The 15,084-nt window shown below is 35.8% G+C and overlaps 3 protein-coding genes across 4 annotated transcripts; 2 read left to right on the top strand and 1 right to left on the bottom strand.

Annotated features, from left to right (window-relative positions):
* Positions 1 to 3,734: 3,734 nt before the first annotated feature.
* Positions 3,735 to 4,594, top strand: LOC121758723 (5'-nucleotidase SurE-like). Of its 2 annotated transcripts, none has more exons than XR_006041551.1 (2): positions 3,735 to 4,094; positions 4,447 to 4,462. XR_006041551.1 is itself a non-coding variant. In XM_042154113.1 (2 exons), exons 1-2 carry the CDS (start codon positions 3,904 to 3,906, stop codon positions 4,538 to 4,540), a joined length of 348 nt encoding a protein of 115 aa, XP_042010047.1. In that variant the 5' UTR covers positions 3,735 to 3,903; the 3' UTR covers positions 4,541 to 4,594. The 2 variants fall into 2 exon arrangements, 1 of the variants encoding a protein (XP_042010047.1); XM_042154113.1 differs by having other exon boundaries at positions 4,384 to 4,594.
* Positions 4,595 to 6,406: 1,812 nt separating this feature from the next.
* LOC121757306 (pentatricopeptide repeat-containing protein At3g53360, mitochondrial-like) lies at positions 6,407 to 8,719 on the top strand. Its single transcript, XM_042152844.1, has one exon. It carries the CDS (start codon positions 6,442 to 6,444, stop codon positions 8,521 to 8,523), a length of 2,082 nt encoding a protein of 693 aa, XP_042008778.1. The 5' UTR covers positions 6,407 to 6,441; the 3' UTR covers positions 8,524 to 8,719.
* A 2,643-nt stretch (positions 8,720 to 11,362) lies between these two features.
* On the bottom strand, positions 11,363 to 13,478 carry LOC121759199 (2-C-methyl-D-erythritol 2,4-cyclodiphosphate synthase, chloroplastic-like). Its single transcript, XM_042154697.1, has 3 exons — positions 13,075 to 13,478; positions 12,749 to 12,879; positions 11,363 to 11,752 (listed from the first exon to the last, which is right to left on the bottom strand). Exons 1-3 carry the CDS (start codon positions 13,400 to 13,402, stop codon positions 11,519 to 11,521), a joined length of 693 nt encoding a protein of 230 aa, XP_042010631.1. The 5' UTR covers positions 13,403 to 13,478; the 3' UTR covers positions 11,363 to 11,518.
* Positions 13,479 to 15,084: the final 1,606 nt, after the last annotated feature.

Genomic DNA, 15,084 nt, shown 5'->3' with positions numbered 1-15,084 from the left:
TGATGATTGTTACCTTCGTTATTTGCTACAGACTCCATCGAAGCGAATTCTAACACAATTGAACAGGTAATCAATGAAAATAAGAACGCAAAATTGAAAACATCACACCGATCACAATTCACAATTATGCGAGAAATATTGAAACAAAATCTGGATTTTATGGAATAATGAACCAAATCGGATTCAAATCTGGGAACAAAATCGATGAGAATAGGAATATGGAAACAAAATCGCTGAGAAAGAGGAGAGAATCGAACTGAGAGAGAATGAAAGAATGGAGCGAAATTCAGAAATTAAATGAGGGAAAAGACATATTTACCCTCTGCGCCTTGTATAGAATGCTGGGGGAGGGGGGGGGTAGTGTAGGGTGGGGGAAGCAATGCCGCGTTGTATAGAATGATGCGGAATAATATACAGTGCATATGGATAATTTTGATATGATTAATATACATAAATATTTTTATCTAAAATCCCAAAATTTGGAGAGTACTAAACTTTGCTTGTTGTATTGTGACTATTGTCCACATTATTAATTAGAGGTAATGAGTTGTGGAAAACGTTTTCGAGGAATGAAAATAACAGTACTTTTAATAAATGAAAGGAATAATACTGATCTTCAATTTTTGATTTGGAGATTTTAGCTTGTTAATAAAATCGCAACAAATTGAAAGTTGTATTGAAAGCTAATATTATCATATAAAATGTTAGTTTCAGAAGGTAAAATGATAGTTGCACTTGATAAAATGATAGTTTCAAGGGATAAAATGATAGTTTCAGAAGGTAAAATGATAGTTGCACTTCACTCTTGTTCACAAAACACATCACTCTTATTCTGATTTTACTTCACTCTTGTTCACAAAACACATCACTCTTGTTTAGAAAACACATCACTCTTATTCTGATTTTAATTCACTCTTGTTCACAAAACACATCACTATTGTTCAGAAAACACTTCACTCTTGTTCAAAATACACATCACTCTTGTTCAGAAAACACTTCACACTTTTTCACAAAACACATCACTCTTGTTCAAAAAACACTTCACTCTTATTCTGATTTTACTTCACTCTTGTTCACAAAACACATCACTCTTATTTTGATTTTACTTCACTCTTGTTCACAAAACACATCACTCTTGTTCAGAAAACACTTCACTCTTATTCTGATTTTGCTTCACTCTTGTTCACAAAACACATCACTCTTGTTCGGAAAACACTTCACTCTTGTTCACAAAACACATCACTCTTGTTCAGAAAACACTTTACTCTTGTTCACATAACACATCACTCTTGTTCAGAAAACACTTCACTCTTGTTCACAAAACACATCACTCTTATTATGATTTCACTTCACTCTTATTTGCAAAACAACTATAAATCTAACCATGTAAACATAATACAAAGGCCATACGATTTTCATAATCAGTTAACATCAGTGAAACAATTATAATGCACGAAAATAAAAAAATTATCGAAGAAACAACAGTAATTATGAAGAAGCTTTGAATCCCATCCCACAATATGCAGTAATAAAACATATAGTGTTGGAAATCTTAAACGATTACCAAAACATGGAGTATTAGTGTTGTGTGAGTTGGGCTAGTGGGTGTGGTGTTGAATTAGTTGTTGAGTTGAGAAAGAGGCAGGCCACTGCACAGTCATCAACCTCTGAAGTTGGATACTTGTTCATCCATGCAATTCAACTATCATTTCAGGGGATAAAATGATAGTTTCAGAAGATAAAATGATAGTTTCAGGGGATAAAATGATAGTTTCAGGAGATAAAATGATAGTTTCAGGGGATAAAATGATGATTTCATGGGATAAAATGATAGTTTCAGGGGATAAAATGATAGTTTCAGAAGGTAAAATAATAGTTGCACTTGATAAAATGATGGTTTCAGGAGATAAAATGATAGTTTCAGGGGATAAAATGATAGTTTCAGAAGGTAACATGATAGTTGCACTTGATAAAATGATAGTTTCAGGGGATAAAATGATAGTTTCAGAAGGTAAAATGATAGTTGCACTGGATAAAATGATAGTTTCAGGGGATAAAATGATAGTTTCAGAAGGTAAAATGATAGTTGCACTTGATAAAATGATGGTTTCAGAGGATAAAATGATAGTTTCAGGGGATAAAAGTAAAAGTATCATTTTATCAACTCAGAGTATCATTCTATCCGGCAAAACTATCATTTTAGCATCATTAAAATGAAGAACATGTAGACAACTATGTATTGGATAGCTCATCAAATATACAAAAAATGATTTTTTATGTTTAACTACTAGGCAAGATTACAGATAAAAAAGACACTAAAACCTCTTTCAAATTTTTTTTTACTGAACAAATAAAGAAGATCTCACCCATTCAAATAAAATCATCATCAAATTAATTATAAAACTGAGTTGATACTGAGTTTAGTTTCAGCTGATATTACAAAAGAAAGATATATATAGAGTTTTGAGGTGTACCAATCAAATTGTACATGCACCCTCTTTCTCATTTTTTATGGTACAATTATTTTTTGAACGAAATTAAGACTCTCTAGCTTTGTCTAACGACGGTGGCGAGGAGAGTCAACATTTCTCGGTCGGCCTTCTTCCGGGAAGAGACGGTGCGATTCTGTTCCAGATCTGGCGTCGTCTGCCGCTTCAGAAGCTTCATCAACCAGAATTCTTCCCTCAACACCATCAAATCTGGGAACAAAATCGATGAGAAGAGGAATATGGAAACAAAAATACTGAGAAAGATGAGAGAATCGAACAGAGAGATAATGAAAGAATGGAGCGAAATTTAGAAATTAAATGAGAGAAATGACATATTTACCCCATGCGCCTTTTTTTATGAAGTAAATCTAAGTTTGAATCTCAGCCACAAGATTAGAAAATATGTGTAGTCCAGATTTGGTTATAGGGTTATCACACAAATTGGGGGTTATCATATGATCACAACTATATATATATATATATATATGGGAGTGTTATTCTCCCATTCATCCCTTAGATCCTTTATTCTTCTTAATATGGGTCGTTAGATCTCATTCATCAACGGTCCAGATGATCTACATTATTACACTATAATGGTGCATTATTAGTCGGTGTGCATTATTCAACTGAAAATCTGCATTATTACACAATAATGGTGCATTATTAGTCGGTGTGCATTATTCAACTGAAAATCTGCATTATAAAATGACACGTTGCACCAATCTAACCGTCGGATGACAAAATCGTGGGGCTGAGATTAAAAAGAACAAAGAACAAAAGATACAAAAAGGAAATGAATACATCCATATATATATATATATATATATAGATGTGATCACATCTCATCCACCCATTAATCAGTTATTAATAATTACTCTCTCTGTCCCATTAGAAATGAAACGTTTTCCTTTTTGGATTATCCCAATAAAAATAAAACATTTCCTAAAATGGAAATAATACTATCTCTACTTTTTCTTCTCTCTTACTTTATTCTCTCTTCATTAACTCACAAAACAACACTGCATAAAATCTCGTGCCGGAAACTAAATGTTGCATATTTATTGGGACGGAAGGAGTACAAATTATCTGATTTTTTATTAACAAAAAGGTAATTTTAGAAGATCAAATAATATGTGGTTACTGTACATGCATGGCTTCATATCTTTCCAAACCCAACCCACTTCTCTCTCTACAATTCTCACTCATCCGCCACGCCAACTACTTCCGGCGCGCAGCCTCCCCCGCCCTACCGCATCGGATTCGAGGAAGTAGAAGCACTATGCAGAGTGGATCTCTGATCTGATGGAGATGGAGAAGCTCTCCGATTAACTGCAGTGGGAGGCTTGGTATCCGACGGCTTAGGCTCGGTGGCGACAGCTCTCACCACGTAATTCTGCCTAATACTCGGAGAAAAATGGTGACTCCTGAACTGTTAATTACAGCCGGCAGCGGAAGAATACGACGAGGCTCGATGGAAAGCAATCGCGATCTTCCGACGGTGATGGTGACGAATGACGACGGAATTGACGCCCCCGGCCTCCAAGCTCTTGTTCGTGCTCTGGTTTACTCCGATCAATACGAAGTCTTTGTCAGCGCACCAGAAAGGTACATCTATGAGAATATCTCTAATCAAATACCAACAGCCAATATTTGGCGCGTTTTTCGGTGTAAATTTTCAATTTACAAGTTCCAGGGATTTATTTTGCTAAGATCGCTTCGTTCGAAATCGAAAAAAAATATGAGCTGTTTGAGCATAGATTGACAGATAATTTTCAACAGATCTGTAGGATGAATTTGTTTACTGCAAGTGTTGTAATTGTATTGATTTTGTGGTTTTGAGTGAAATAGTAGTAGTTATTTTACTCTTGATTTGAAGCAAATGAAACTTTAACAGGGAACAATTTGCTGTTAGTCATAGTTCGACAGTGCTAACTGTTATGCTCGGAAACTTTGACAGCTGCAATTCAAACCGGAGAGCAACAAAAACGAGAATTGGGCATGTGTTGGAGCAGAGGAAGAGTAATTTTGATTGTGTGTTGTGCGTTTATTAGTTGAATTGCTTAAAGTGTGAGTAGTTTAATCAACAAGTGTGGAAATACATGGTGGAATCACAACCTGCCTACTTTTATTTTATTCAACTTGTACTATTATTGGCTACGAATTTGGAGAAGAAAAAGTATAAAAAATCATCGTTATTTAGATTTCTATATTATTTCATTCAACTAAACTATTACTTCATTCAGTTACATTATTACTTCATTCACCTAGATTATTACTACTTCATTATTTAACTATCTATATTACTTTATTTGACTAGACCACTACTTCATTTTATTCTATTCTATTACTTCATTCAAATAGTTTTATCACTTCATTCGACTAGGTTATTACTTTAAGGGATTCTTGAGCATAGTGATCACTACTTCATTCATATGTGCATTTACTTCATTCAACATGTATATCACTTCATCACAATAAGATTTTACTTCATTAAACTTGAATTGGGTTATTACTTCAGTCCATTACCTCATTAAATGAGGTTATAACTTCATCAACATTGACATACATCATAATAAAGAATAAATACTTCATTTTGAAAACACTTCACATAGTCTATTCGCGTTTCAATTTTGTAAAAATGTTAAACAAATTTTAAAGTGGAATGAAGTAATATTCTACTGGAATGAAGTAATTAACTATCGGAATGAAGTAATAAATCTACTGGATGAAGTAATAAATTATAAATGTAATTTCACAAAAATACCCTTGGCTGAAGTAATTTGGCTACCTACTAAATGCGAAAATTTTCACTACATCATCTCTTCTCATCCATTAAAAACTAGATCTAAGGGCCCTAATTTGGTCTCTAGCTCGGTCTTTAAGACTATATTTGTGAATAATGGGACTATATATATATAGAGAAAGAGAGTATCCATGTGTCAATTTTACATTAGTGGATTAGGAATGGAGTAGTAAAAGTGGATTAGGAGATCGTTAAATCCTTACTGGTTAGAGAGAGATTAGAAAACAAATTACGAAATAAGAAAAATAATATGAGAAAAATTGAGGTGAGTAATTTGGTCAATTGATAAATTTGGAGAAGATTTAACAAGAAAAAAGAAGATAAAAAAAATTAAAAGTGAAAATTCCTTATTCCGAAAAATTAGCATGTCTCGATCTCATATTCTGAAAAATCAGCAAAATTTAATATCAAATTTCGAAAGGTAAGCGAATTGAGATCCATATAATTAGTTGTTTTTCCTATAATTAGGGATGTCAATCGGGCCGGCCCATCGGGTTGCGGGCCGGCCCTACTCGGGTTGCGGGTCAATCGGGTGCGGGCAAATCGGGTTGTGAATTCTTTCGGGTTGTAAAAGTTCAACCCTAACCCTAAAAGCTCGGGTTTCGGGCTAGCCCAGCGGGTTAATCGGGTTGCTACCGATAAGATTAACATTCGATCAATCCAATAAATAATGATGAAAATTAGTTATATTCATAAATGTAAAATATTTAATTATGATAAATTTGAGATATATGGTCAAACTCAATCATAAACATGATCAAATACTAAATTTTGAAATATTTCATGAAATTTTAATGTATGTTTTAGAAATTTAAATATTTTTTTAAGTGAATTTGAAGTTTTTAATTTATTTATCAATTATTATATTAATAAAATCGGGTTTTCGGGCCAGCCCATTGGGTTTTCGGGTCTAGCCCTAACGGGTCGCGGGTTAATCAGGTGCGGGCTAATCGGGTTTTAATTTTATCGGGTTAGAAATTTCCAGCCCTAACCCTATAAATTTGGCGGGCTATTCGGGCCAGCCCACGGGTTGCGGGCTACATTGACATCCCTACCTATAATATATCAAAATAAGGTCATTTCTCACCGTGTTAAATAAAGTAGTATAATTTGATTCACATCCATTGTCCAGTGATATTCAATCCAAAAATGTACACTACACATATGAATCATCATAGAATCATATCAGCATCTTCTCCAAATCCAAAAATCAGCCTCTCATTATCGCAACATTCTCCATCAAACATTTTCGCAGACACACTTGTTTCACTGCGTAGATGCGTCGAAAACCAAGACCTCAAAGCGGGTTCTTCCCTCCACGCCCAAATCCTCAAATTAGGACTCCACACCGATGTTTTTATATCCAATTCACTACTCAACATGTACTCAAAATGCGAGCGCATACACGACGCACGCAACTTGTTCGACACAATGCCTCACACAACTATCGTATCATGGACCACCATGATGTCGGCCTATCACCGCAGCTCACGCCTCGATCAAGCGATGTTGCTGTTTTCAAGAATGGTGGAGCATCTCAACCCTAACGAGTTCACACTGGCAGTGCTTCTCCATGCTTGCGCGTTTAGAGGCGGTGATGTGAATTTGATCGAAGCTGTTCATTCTCACGCGATTACAAGCGGCCTCTTATCGGATAGCTTCTTGCGGAATTGTTTGATCGACGCGTATGCCAAAGTAGGGATGCTTACGACTGCGGAGAAGCTTCTGCTCAGGCTCGGCGCAGGAGACGTTGTTTCGTGGACTTGTGTCGTGTCTGGTTGCGTAAGAAGTGGTGATGCCGAGAGGGGGATAGCGCTGTTTTGCGGAATGCAGGAAGACGGTATCGTGCCTAATGATATCGCAATGGTTACTGTGTTGCAGGCATGCTCGGAGATTGGCAACTATGGAATTATGCAGTGGATTCATGGATTGGTGTTGAAAGGGAATTGGTGGATGAGTTGTTTAGTTTTGAATTCGCTGATTGAGATGTACTCTACAAATGGATACTTCAACGAGGCTATGAGAGTCTTTCGTTGTTTCTGCTTTGGTAGTGAGAGTTTCCATCCTAGTCCTGAGACTATGGCAAACCTTCTACATGGTTGTGGAAGGTTAAAGCTAGGGAAAGAGATTCATGGATACTTGATTAAACACGGCTTTCTTCCTTGCACCGTTGCTGAGAATTCACTTATGAACATGTATGCTGCACACGGATTTGTTCATTCTTCGTTGCTCATCTTTAGAACAATGGCCGAGAGAGACATTGTTTCTTGGAACACAATTATGAAATGCTTCGTGAAAAATGCTCAGGCTGCTGATGCACTGAGACTCCTTCGTGAGATTCATGGAGAAGGTTTGAGAGAGATCGATTTTGTCACGTTGCTTACATCTCTTGAAGCTTGTTCTGAGCTGGCGTGGATTAGGGAAGGCCGAGTTCTTCATGGTTACTCAATGAAAACAGGGTTGCTTGGTGATATCTTTGTGCAAAATGCTCTGATAGATATGTATGCAAAGTCTGGGAGACTAGATTTGGCGGAGTGTGTTTTCGAGGGGATGCACCAAAGAGATGTTGGCTCGTGGAACTCAATGATCACAGCTTATGGTGTTAATGGAGATGGGGCATCTGCTGTGAAGGTGTTCAAGGAACTCGAAAGGGAAGGGAGCAAGAAACCGAATGCCATAACATTCACCAATGCTCTCTCAGCTTGTGCTCATGCTGGATTGGTTGAAGAAGGTTTTGCCATTTTTCAGTCGATGGAGAAGCATTGTGGAGTGAGTCGAAACATGGAGCATTATGCTTGTATGGTTGATCTGTTGGGGAGAGCAGGGAGAGTGAACGAAGCAAAGGCCTTCATTGAGAAGATGCCAATGCGGCCTGGCTCTGATATTTGGGGAGCTCTGTTGAGTGCTTGTGTGGTTGTTGGTAATGTGGCACTAGCTGAGAGGGCGGGGGAAGAGCTTGCAGCTCTGGAACCTTGTAGTAGCATCTGGAGAGTTGCGTTGGCGAATGCATATGCTGCTGCTGGGAAATGGGAGAAAGTAGCGGAATTGAGAGGTGCAACGAGGTTGAGGAAGGAAGGGGGGTGGAGTAGTGTGAATGTTGAGGGATTTGAGTTTGATTTCTTTGCAGGTGACACGAGGCACCCGGAGAGGGAGATGATCTACGACGTTGTAGGGCGCTTGAAGATTCATATGCGCGATGATGGACCGAGTGATTTGATTTTGTTAACTTAGAAGAAGAAGAAGAAGCTGCTTCAGTTGATCAAGGTTGAGGCATGTGATGATTTGCAGACTAGTAAATATTTGCATGTAAAGTAGTTAAAGTTTAGTTCATATGTCTTGATGCTCAAGCCTATATATTTTCATTCAAGATGTGAGCTCTAGTGTTTCTTTGTGGATTTTGACAATTTTACTTCTGGTCAACAGGTGACTCGATAACAAGTAAGATTGGTAATTTTATTTTACTTTTTTATAGCTTGTCAAAAATTATAATAATGAAATACAATATAAAATTGATTAAATGATTAAATAAGTTAAATTAATGCTGGTGCAACCATGATACTCTCACGAGACATTCTTAATCTTTTTTCGGCGAAGTCACATGAATTGCGCATCTATTTATTTAATTAAAATAAATTTCTCAAGATAAGGATTATAAATACATATATTCTATTTATAAAAATCGAGATTTGAACTCACACGCATTCGAGATGATTAGAGTTTCTGATGTATGGATTGAAGGAGACATCTTACTAATTTAGATGCAAATCTTCGTGTCTGTTCAAGTCTTTTAGGATTAGTTATTTGAAACAATTGAGAAAATATTGTTGGTGTCAGAAATGAGATATAAAATCAATAAGGTTTTTACACAATATTGCATGCTAATGGTAAAATGAAAACTGACCCTATTAACTTTGAATATGGTGGTTCTGGTAAATTCAATTTGGTGTGAATTTTCGACAAATTATTGGTGCATATAGTTGAATTTGGTTTTTGTTAATTTAGAAAAGGAGTTTCTTTGTCATGGGCCTGCATATATAGTAATCAATTATATTCACAGTATCAAACGTTGCGAGTATAACGTTAGGTATATGGATAATTATTTGGTGAATAATACTTCCTCCGTCCGTCATTAAATGTCTCATTTTTTCCTTTTTTGTCCGTCCCTAATAAATGTCTCATATTATTTTATCTATATTTGTTAAGTGGGCCGTGCATTTCACTAATGCATTCCACATGCATTTTATTATAAAACTAATATATAAAAGTAGGGTCTACATTCCACTCACTTTACTACATAAAGTCTAACAATTTCGATCAAATATGAAACATTTGATCATGGACGAAAGGGAGTATTGCATTTCAAGATTTCATATTATATGACATCATATACATAGATCTGAATCATCACAAAATTATATTTTCTGGGAACATTGGATTGTACGTATATGGTAGTTTTAATGGCAAATTGCATTAGTAGTGCCATCGTATTTGCTTTCCACTGAAAATGAGTTTGACTGTTCTTCTGGATTTCGTCTTCGAATTCTTCTAGCAATTATCGACCATCTGATGGCATATTAGTAATTAAAAGAAGATTATTCAAGAAAATTAAAATTTGGAGGCATAATAAATGGTATCAAAAAATTACTCCATCCAGTAAGATAGGCTACTTTATTTTGTATGTTAAATGAAAAGAATAAAGTAAGAGAGAGAATATAGTAAAATAATGTATTTTGATATTTAGTAATATAAGCTAAAACATAAGTGTCTACCGCTTGCACATTCTCCAAATCAAGTCCTTTTCAGGTGCTGACTTCTTCAAATGGTTCTGCAACTCATCATTCAAGAAATGTTCCATTAGAAAATAGGTGTGTTAATAAAAAGGATAGCACAATGGAAGTGAAAAAAGAGTTTACCTCTATATCTAGAAGTAGCATCTGACATTTCTGAACTTCCCATTCCACTTCCTAATTCACCTACGTCATGTTATATCCGTCCTAAATTAGATGATATATTTGGACGATGACACAAAATTTTAGAAGATTTTTTTTTATGTATTAAATAGAGAAGGTAATTATAATGTAATAGATAAATGTGAGAATTTATTTTCTAGAAAATAAAATGTAATATTTTTTATGATAAAATGAAAATAGTTATATTCAAAATAATAGAGTGACCTGATGTTTATTTATAAAAATGCCTGATAAAAAGTTCCACAAAAAGCCTGGTTAGCAATTTAGGAAATCATATGTCAAAGAATATTCCACACCTAAATTCATTAACAAAAAGCCTGCTTAGTAATTTATGAAATCATATGTCAAAGAATATTCCACACCTTTCAAAATTCATTAACAAAAAGCCTGGTTAGCAATTTATGAAATCATATGTCAAAGGATATTCCACACCTAAATTCATTAACAAAAGGCCTGCTTAGCAATTTATGAAATCATATGTCAAAGAATATTCCACACCTTTCAAAATTGATTAAATATTGCTTAGTGATTTCCTGTTCAGGGTTTAGTAAATACTTCCTCCGTCCCATTAAATATAAAACATTTATGAATCGGCACGTGATTTTATGTAATGTTATTTTGTAAGTTAATGAAGAGAGAGTAAAGTAAAAGAGATAAAAAAAAGTGAAGATAGAATTAATTTTATTTTAGGAAACGTTTCATTTTTAATGGGACAACCTACTCTTTCCATTTAGAGTAGTGCTAAATGGTCACATTATGGTCAGCCATAAAAATAAAAAAATAATAAAAGATAGTGTATTTAACGCCATTTCATTGAAATCAATACTTCTAAAAAGTATCAATTTTATTTGTACAATTGTACCCTTAGTTATGAAATATAAATATGAAGAGACTAGAATTTATTCAATTGGATCATTAGTTAACTCATGTTGCATGAAATTTATATAAATAAAAATTAATATTTATTAAGGTTAAATGATAATTAATTTAATTATTTCTTATATTTATAATACCAACGCATCGTATTAATCTGATATTAAGAATAATTTCGATAACGAGTGAACGGTCAGAAACTACCAGCAAAAGAAATAGTAAGAAACTAACACAATCATATAATCTTTCATACTTATAAACAATTTGATTGCCCATGTCCATCAGTTGCAAAAACTACCAGACTTTATTCTGAGAAGCTACAGATGTAAACACAATCAATACATTTTATGTGTTTAAATTATAAGCCAAACATATATGTATCATCACTTCCTAAAAAGGAGAACAACTGTATGTGCTGCTATACTCCGGTTCTCCCCAAGACTGTCTACCTTTTCATGAGTTTTTGCCTTGAGGTTCACAGCCGAAGGGTCCGCACCAAGTAGCTTGCATAAATTCTCCCGTATAGCCTCCTTATGAGGGCTCAGTTTTGGTCTTTGGAGAATCAATGTGGCGTCTAAGTTACCTAGTTCGTAGCCTGCCTCGTGCATTAGCCGAACCTAACATGTAGTAGAATAATAGTGTTAATAATTCATAAATGCAATGAGCTTTAAGTATCTTAATGCCTTCTCTAAGAGGGTTGTTTACTTTTGTGGATTAAGACTTTGAGATATCTCCAGGCCCTTGACAATTTATACCATTTCAGAAAATTTTGTTGAATTCATATCCCATTTAAAAGGTAGAATTGGAGGAATCCTGGTAAATACTTATTAATCATATATATACCAATAATAAAAACTAAATGCCCCCCTTATGGTAATGTCAAAATGACAGCACGAAAGCTCTGTTTCTTATTATTCCTCTATTCTACAACAAGCATTTTGTCATTCAGCACGATCTAAAAACATGATACAAACAAATTTTGATGAAGTTAGCAACTATTTTGAGTCTACTAAGCTGAGGAGCATTAAGATAAAGGAGGTATGGATTTTTCTCTCTATAAAAAAAATCAATGTTCTGCCAGGTTAATAAGGATGAGGCATAATTTTGTCTCTAAAATCCTTCCAACAAGATAAAAGGGTTAATCAGTTTAAAATACATGAACTTTGCTCCAAGTTCGGTTTTACAACGAGCTTAAATTGTCATAGAATACACAAATTTTACTTAGTTTGTAATATTCCCCAAAATTTTACTTTTTCTGACTAAATTGAAGTTGACTTGGCAGCCAAAATTTCCCAACACACAAATAACCATACAATTATTTTCCATGTCAGCTTCAATTTCGCCCAAAAGTAGTAAAATCAAGAGAAATTTGTAAACAATGTATATTTGTGAAGAAAATTTAAAAGTCAATGTGCGAAGCAAAAAATCAGAGCAAAGTTCGTGTGTATGTGTATGTGTATGTGTATGTGTGATAGAAACAAAGCATTATCTAGTTAATGTAATTTTACTAACTAAATCAGTGACATCACAATTACTAGCATATATACAAAGATGAAGGATAATCATATTGGGATTATCCTTCATATTGGGGTTTTGAGGTGAAGTGAACTCACAGCCTCCTCCACAAAAACACAAGATGCTGCGCCTTTCCACTTGGGATCTGTGTCTGGAAATATCTGACCTATATCTGGGAGGCCAAGCGCCCCCAATATTGCATCAACCACACAGTGCAGCAATACATCACCTAAAATTTACTAAAATCTCAGTCACAGCTAATAATTCCAATTCATCGATTTAAAGAAGAGACTACTACAGATTATGGCCGAACTTACGTAAGGAGTCAGGGTTGAATAAAAACACCAAAACCTAAACCTAACAATTGAATTGAATTCAAAGCAATTGAAATTGGGGGATTATATATATATATATTTCGATGTACCGTCGGAGTGAGCTTCGCAGCCTCGATCGTGAGGAATATCGATGCCGCCGATAATGAGGGGATACCCCGGTTCGAGGCGATGAAGGTCAAATCCGTGGCCGACGCGGAAAGGTAGAACCTTGGGCGGAGTTGCAGCTCTGGATTGAGGCTCTACTCCAACCGTAGTAGCGGCGGAAGCTACCGTCGGCCTGGCGGTGAATTTCAACGAGGGAAGAGGCAATTTTCGGGACAAGCAAGTTCCCGGTGCGGGTGATTGGAAGGCGGGTTGCTTTGAGGAGGTGTTGATGGGGAGCGGGGCGGCGTAGCAGAGGGAAGCAGCCATGGCCATATCGAAGAATTCTGGTTGGAATGGAAATATCTGAGTAAGCTCTGATATTAAAGATGCCTAAATTATGTTGGAAAGGAAATATTAAAATCTTTTATTTTCTGTATACTTGGAATAAGTAGAGTCAATTATTCTGAAATTATAGGTCATATTCCACGGCGACTAGGTAGTTTGGAGCCGTCTTTCTACTAGTATTAATTAATACTCCACTATCATCATTTAAGGCTGAAGTTATTAATACTCCACTATCATCATTTAAGGCTGAAGTTAGATTCTATTTCATTTTTCTCTACTTATACTCTACCAGTTCCATTAAAAATAAATGTTTTTTTAATTATACCATTAAAAATAAACTGTTTCCTAAAATAGAAATAACTTTATCTTTATTTTTCCACATTTCTTACTTTACTCTCTCTTCTTTAACTCATGAAACAACACTACATAAAATTTCGTCCCGAAAAGCAAACATTTCATATTATTGGGACGAAGGAGTATAATTTATCGAATTTCATTCTTCGTACGCATTTGATACGATTGTCACTATTCCGGCAACTGAACTGAGGATATACATGAAAAGGATACACAACCTACAACGGAGGCAATTGAGACCGAGTACAACAGAATCAAAGACCTCGTCGAGTAACTAAGCCACCTGAAAGCTATCAGGATTACGTTCGACGATATGAGTCGTTTAACCATATTTCTAGCTATGTTACTCTCTTTATTTTCACTATGTAAGCAAGCTTGTAATAGGATAGAGAGTCAAGCTTATTTGTAAGCTTCTTTCTGATTTTCTTTGTTGCTTCTTTCTGGGATCGCAAAAGAGAGTCGAATCAACCTTAGAGTCCCTAATATAAATAGAGTCTTGTCATAACTTATTTATTTTAAGAAATATCAAGCTCTAATTTATTTATCTTTGCTTTCAATCTCTCATTGAAACTGCTCAGAACTTAAGAGTGATCGAGGGACATTGAATCCTTGATGCTACTTCACCCCACTCACGTCAAAATTTTGGCATCAGAACTACAATAAGGACAATTGCCTTACCAATTTGGTGCTTTCATTGAATCTCATGTCTCACCTAAATTCTGGAGTTGAACGCGTCAAACGATTGGGAATGCCCCGTCCACTGGAGCCCGAGTGTACACAATCAGTTCCGTCATTCGAAGATGGTCAATCTTTAGTTCCAGTGCCGGCACGCTGGACGCTATTCTATTTACCATTCGAAAGTTAGAAACCCGAATGGATGAAACCGGTCATCGCATGGAGTCTAACCGACCCTCGACAGTACCCGGTCTCGGCCCACTGTATGGAATATCGGATTTAAACAACATGATTACGTTCCATTAAAGGAACATGGTGCAGTTACAAGGATTCCACAACCTTACGCTTTTTCTAGAAACCATCACTATCTTCGCCCTACCATCCCCTCAGATACCCTTCCCAACCACTCCAACAACATGCATGACCTATACACTCAACCGCAACTACCCTCTTCCATTAGTAACCGTCAACATTCACCCTCATTCTGGGTGGATTCAACGGCTGCACTCCACCAATCTGTACTAGGTTCCCTTCGCCATCACACAAGTTGCGATTTGCCCAGCCCGCACACCTTGTTCAGGACACCTTTCTATGATCACCATTCGGGTCACCAACCATCTTGTCGGGATCTTCCGTCTACT

This window comes from Salvia splendens, chromosome 12 (genome assembly GCF_004379255.2).
Source record: "Salvia splendens isolate huo1 chromosome 12, SspV2, whole genome shotgun sequence".
Classification (NCBI taxonomy): Eukaryota; Viridiplantae; Streptophyta; class Magnoliopsida; order Lamiales; family Lamiaceae; genus Salvia; species Salvia splendens.
Note: the sequence above shows the minus strand (reverse complement) of the source record. Positions and strands in the feature narration are given on the sequence as shown.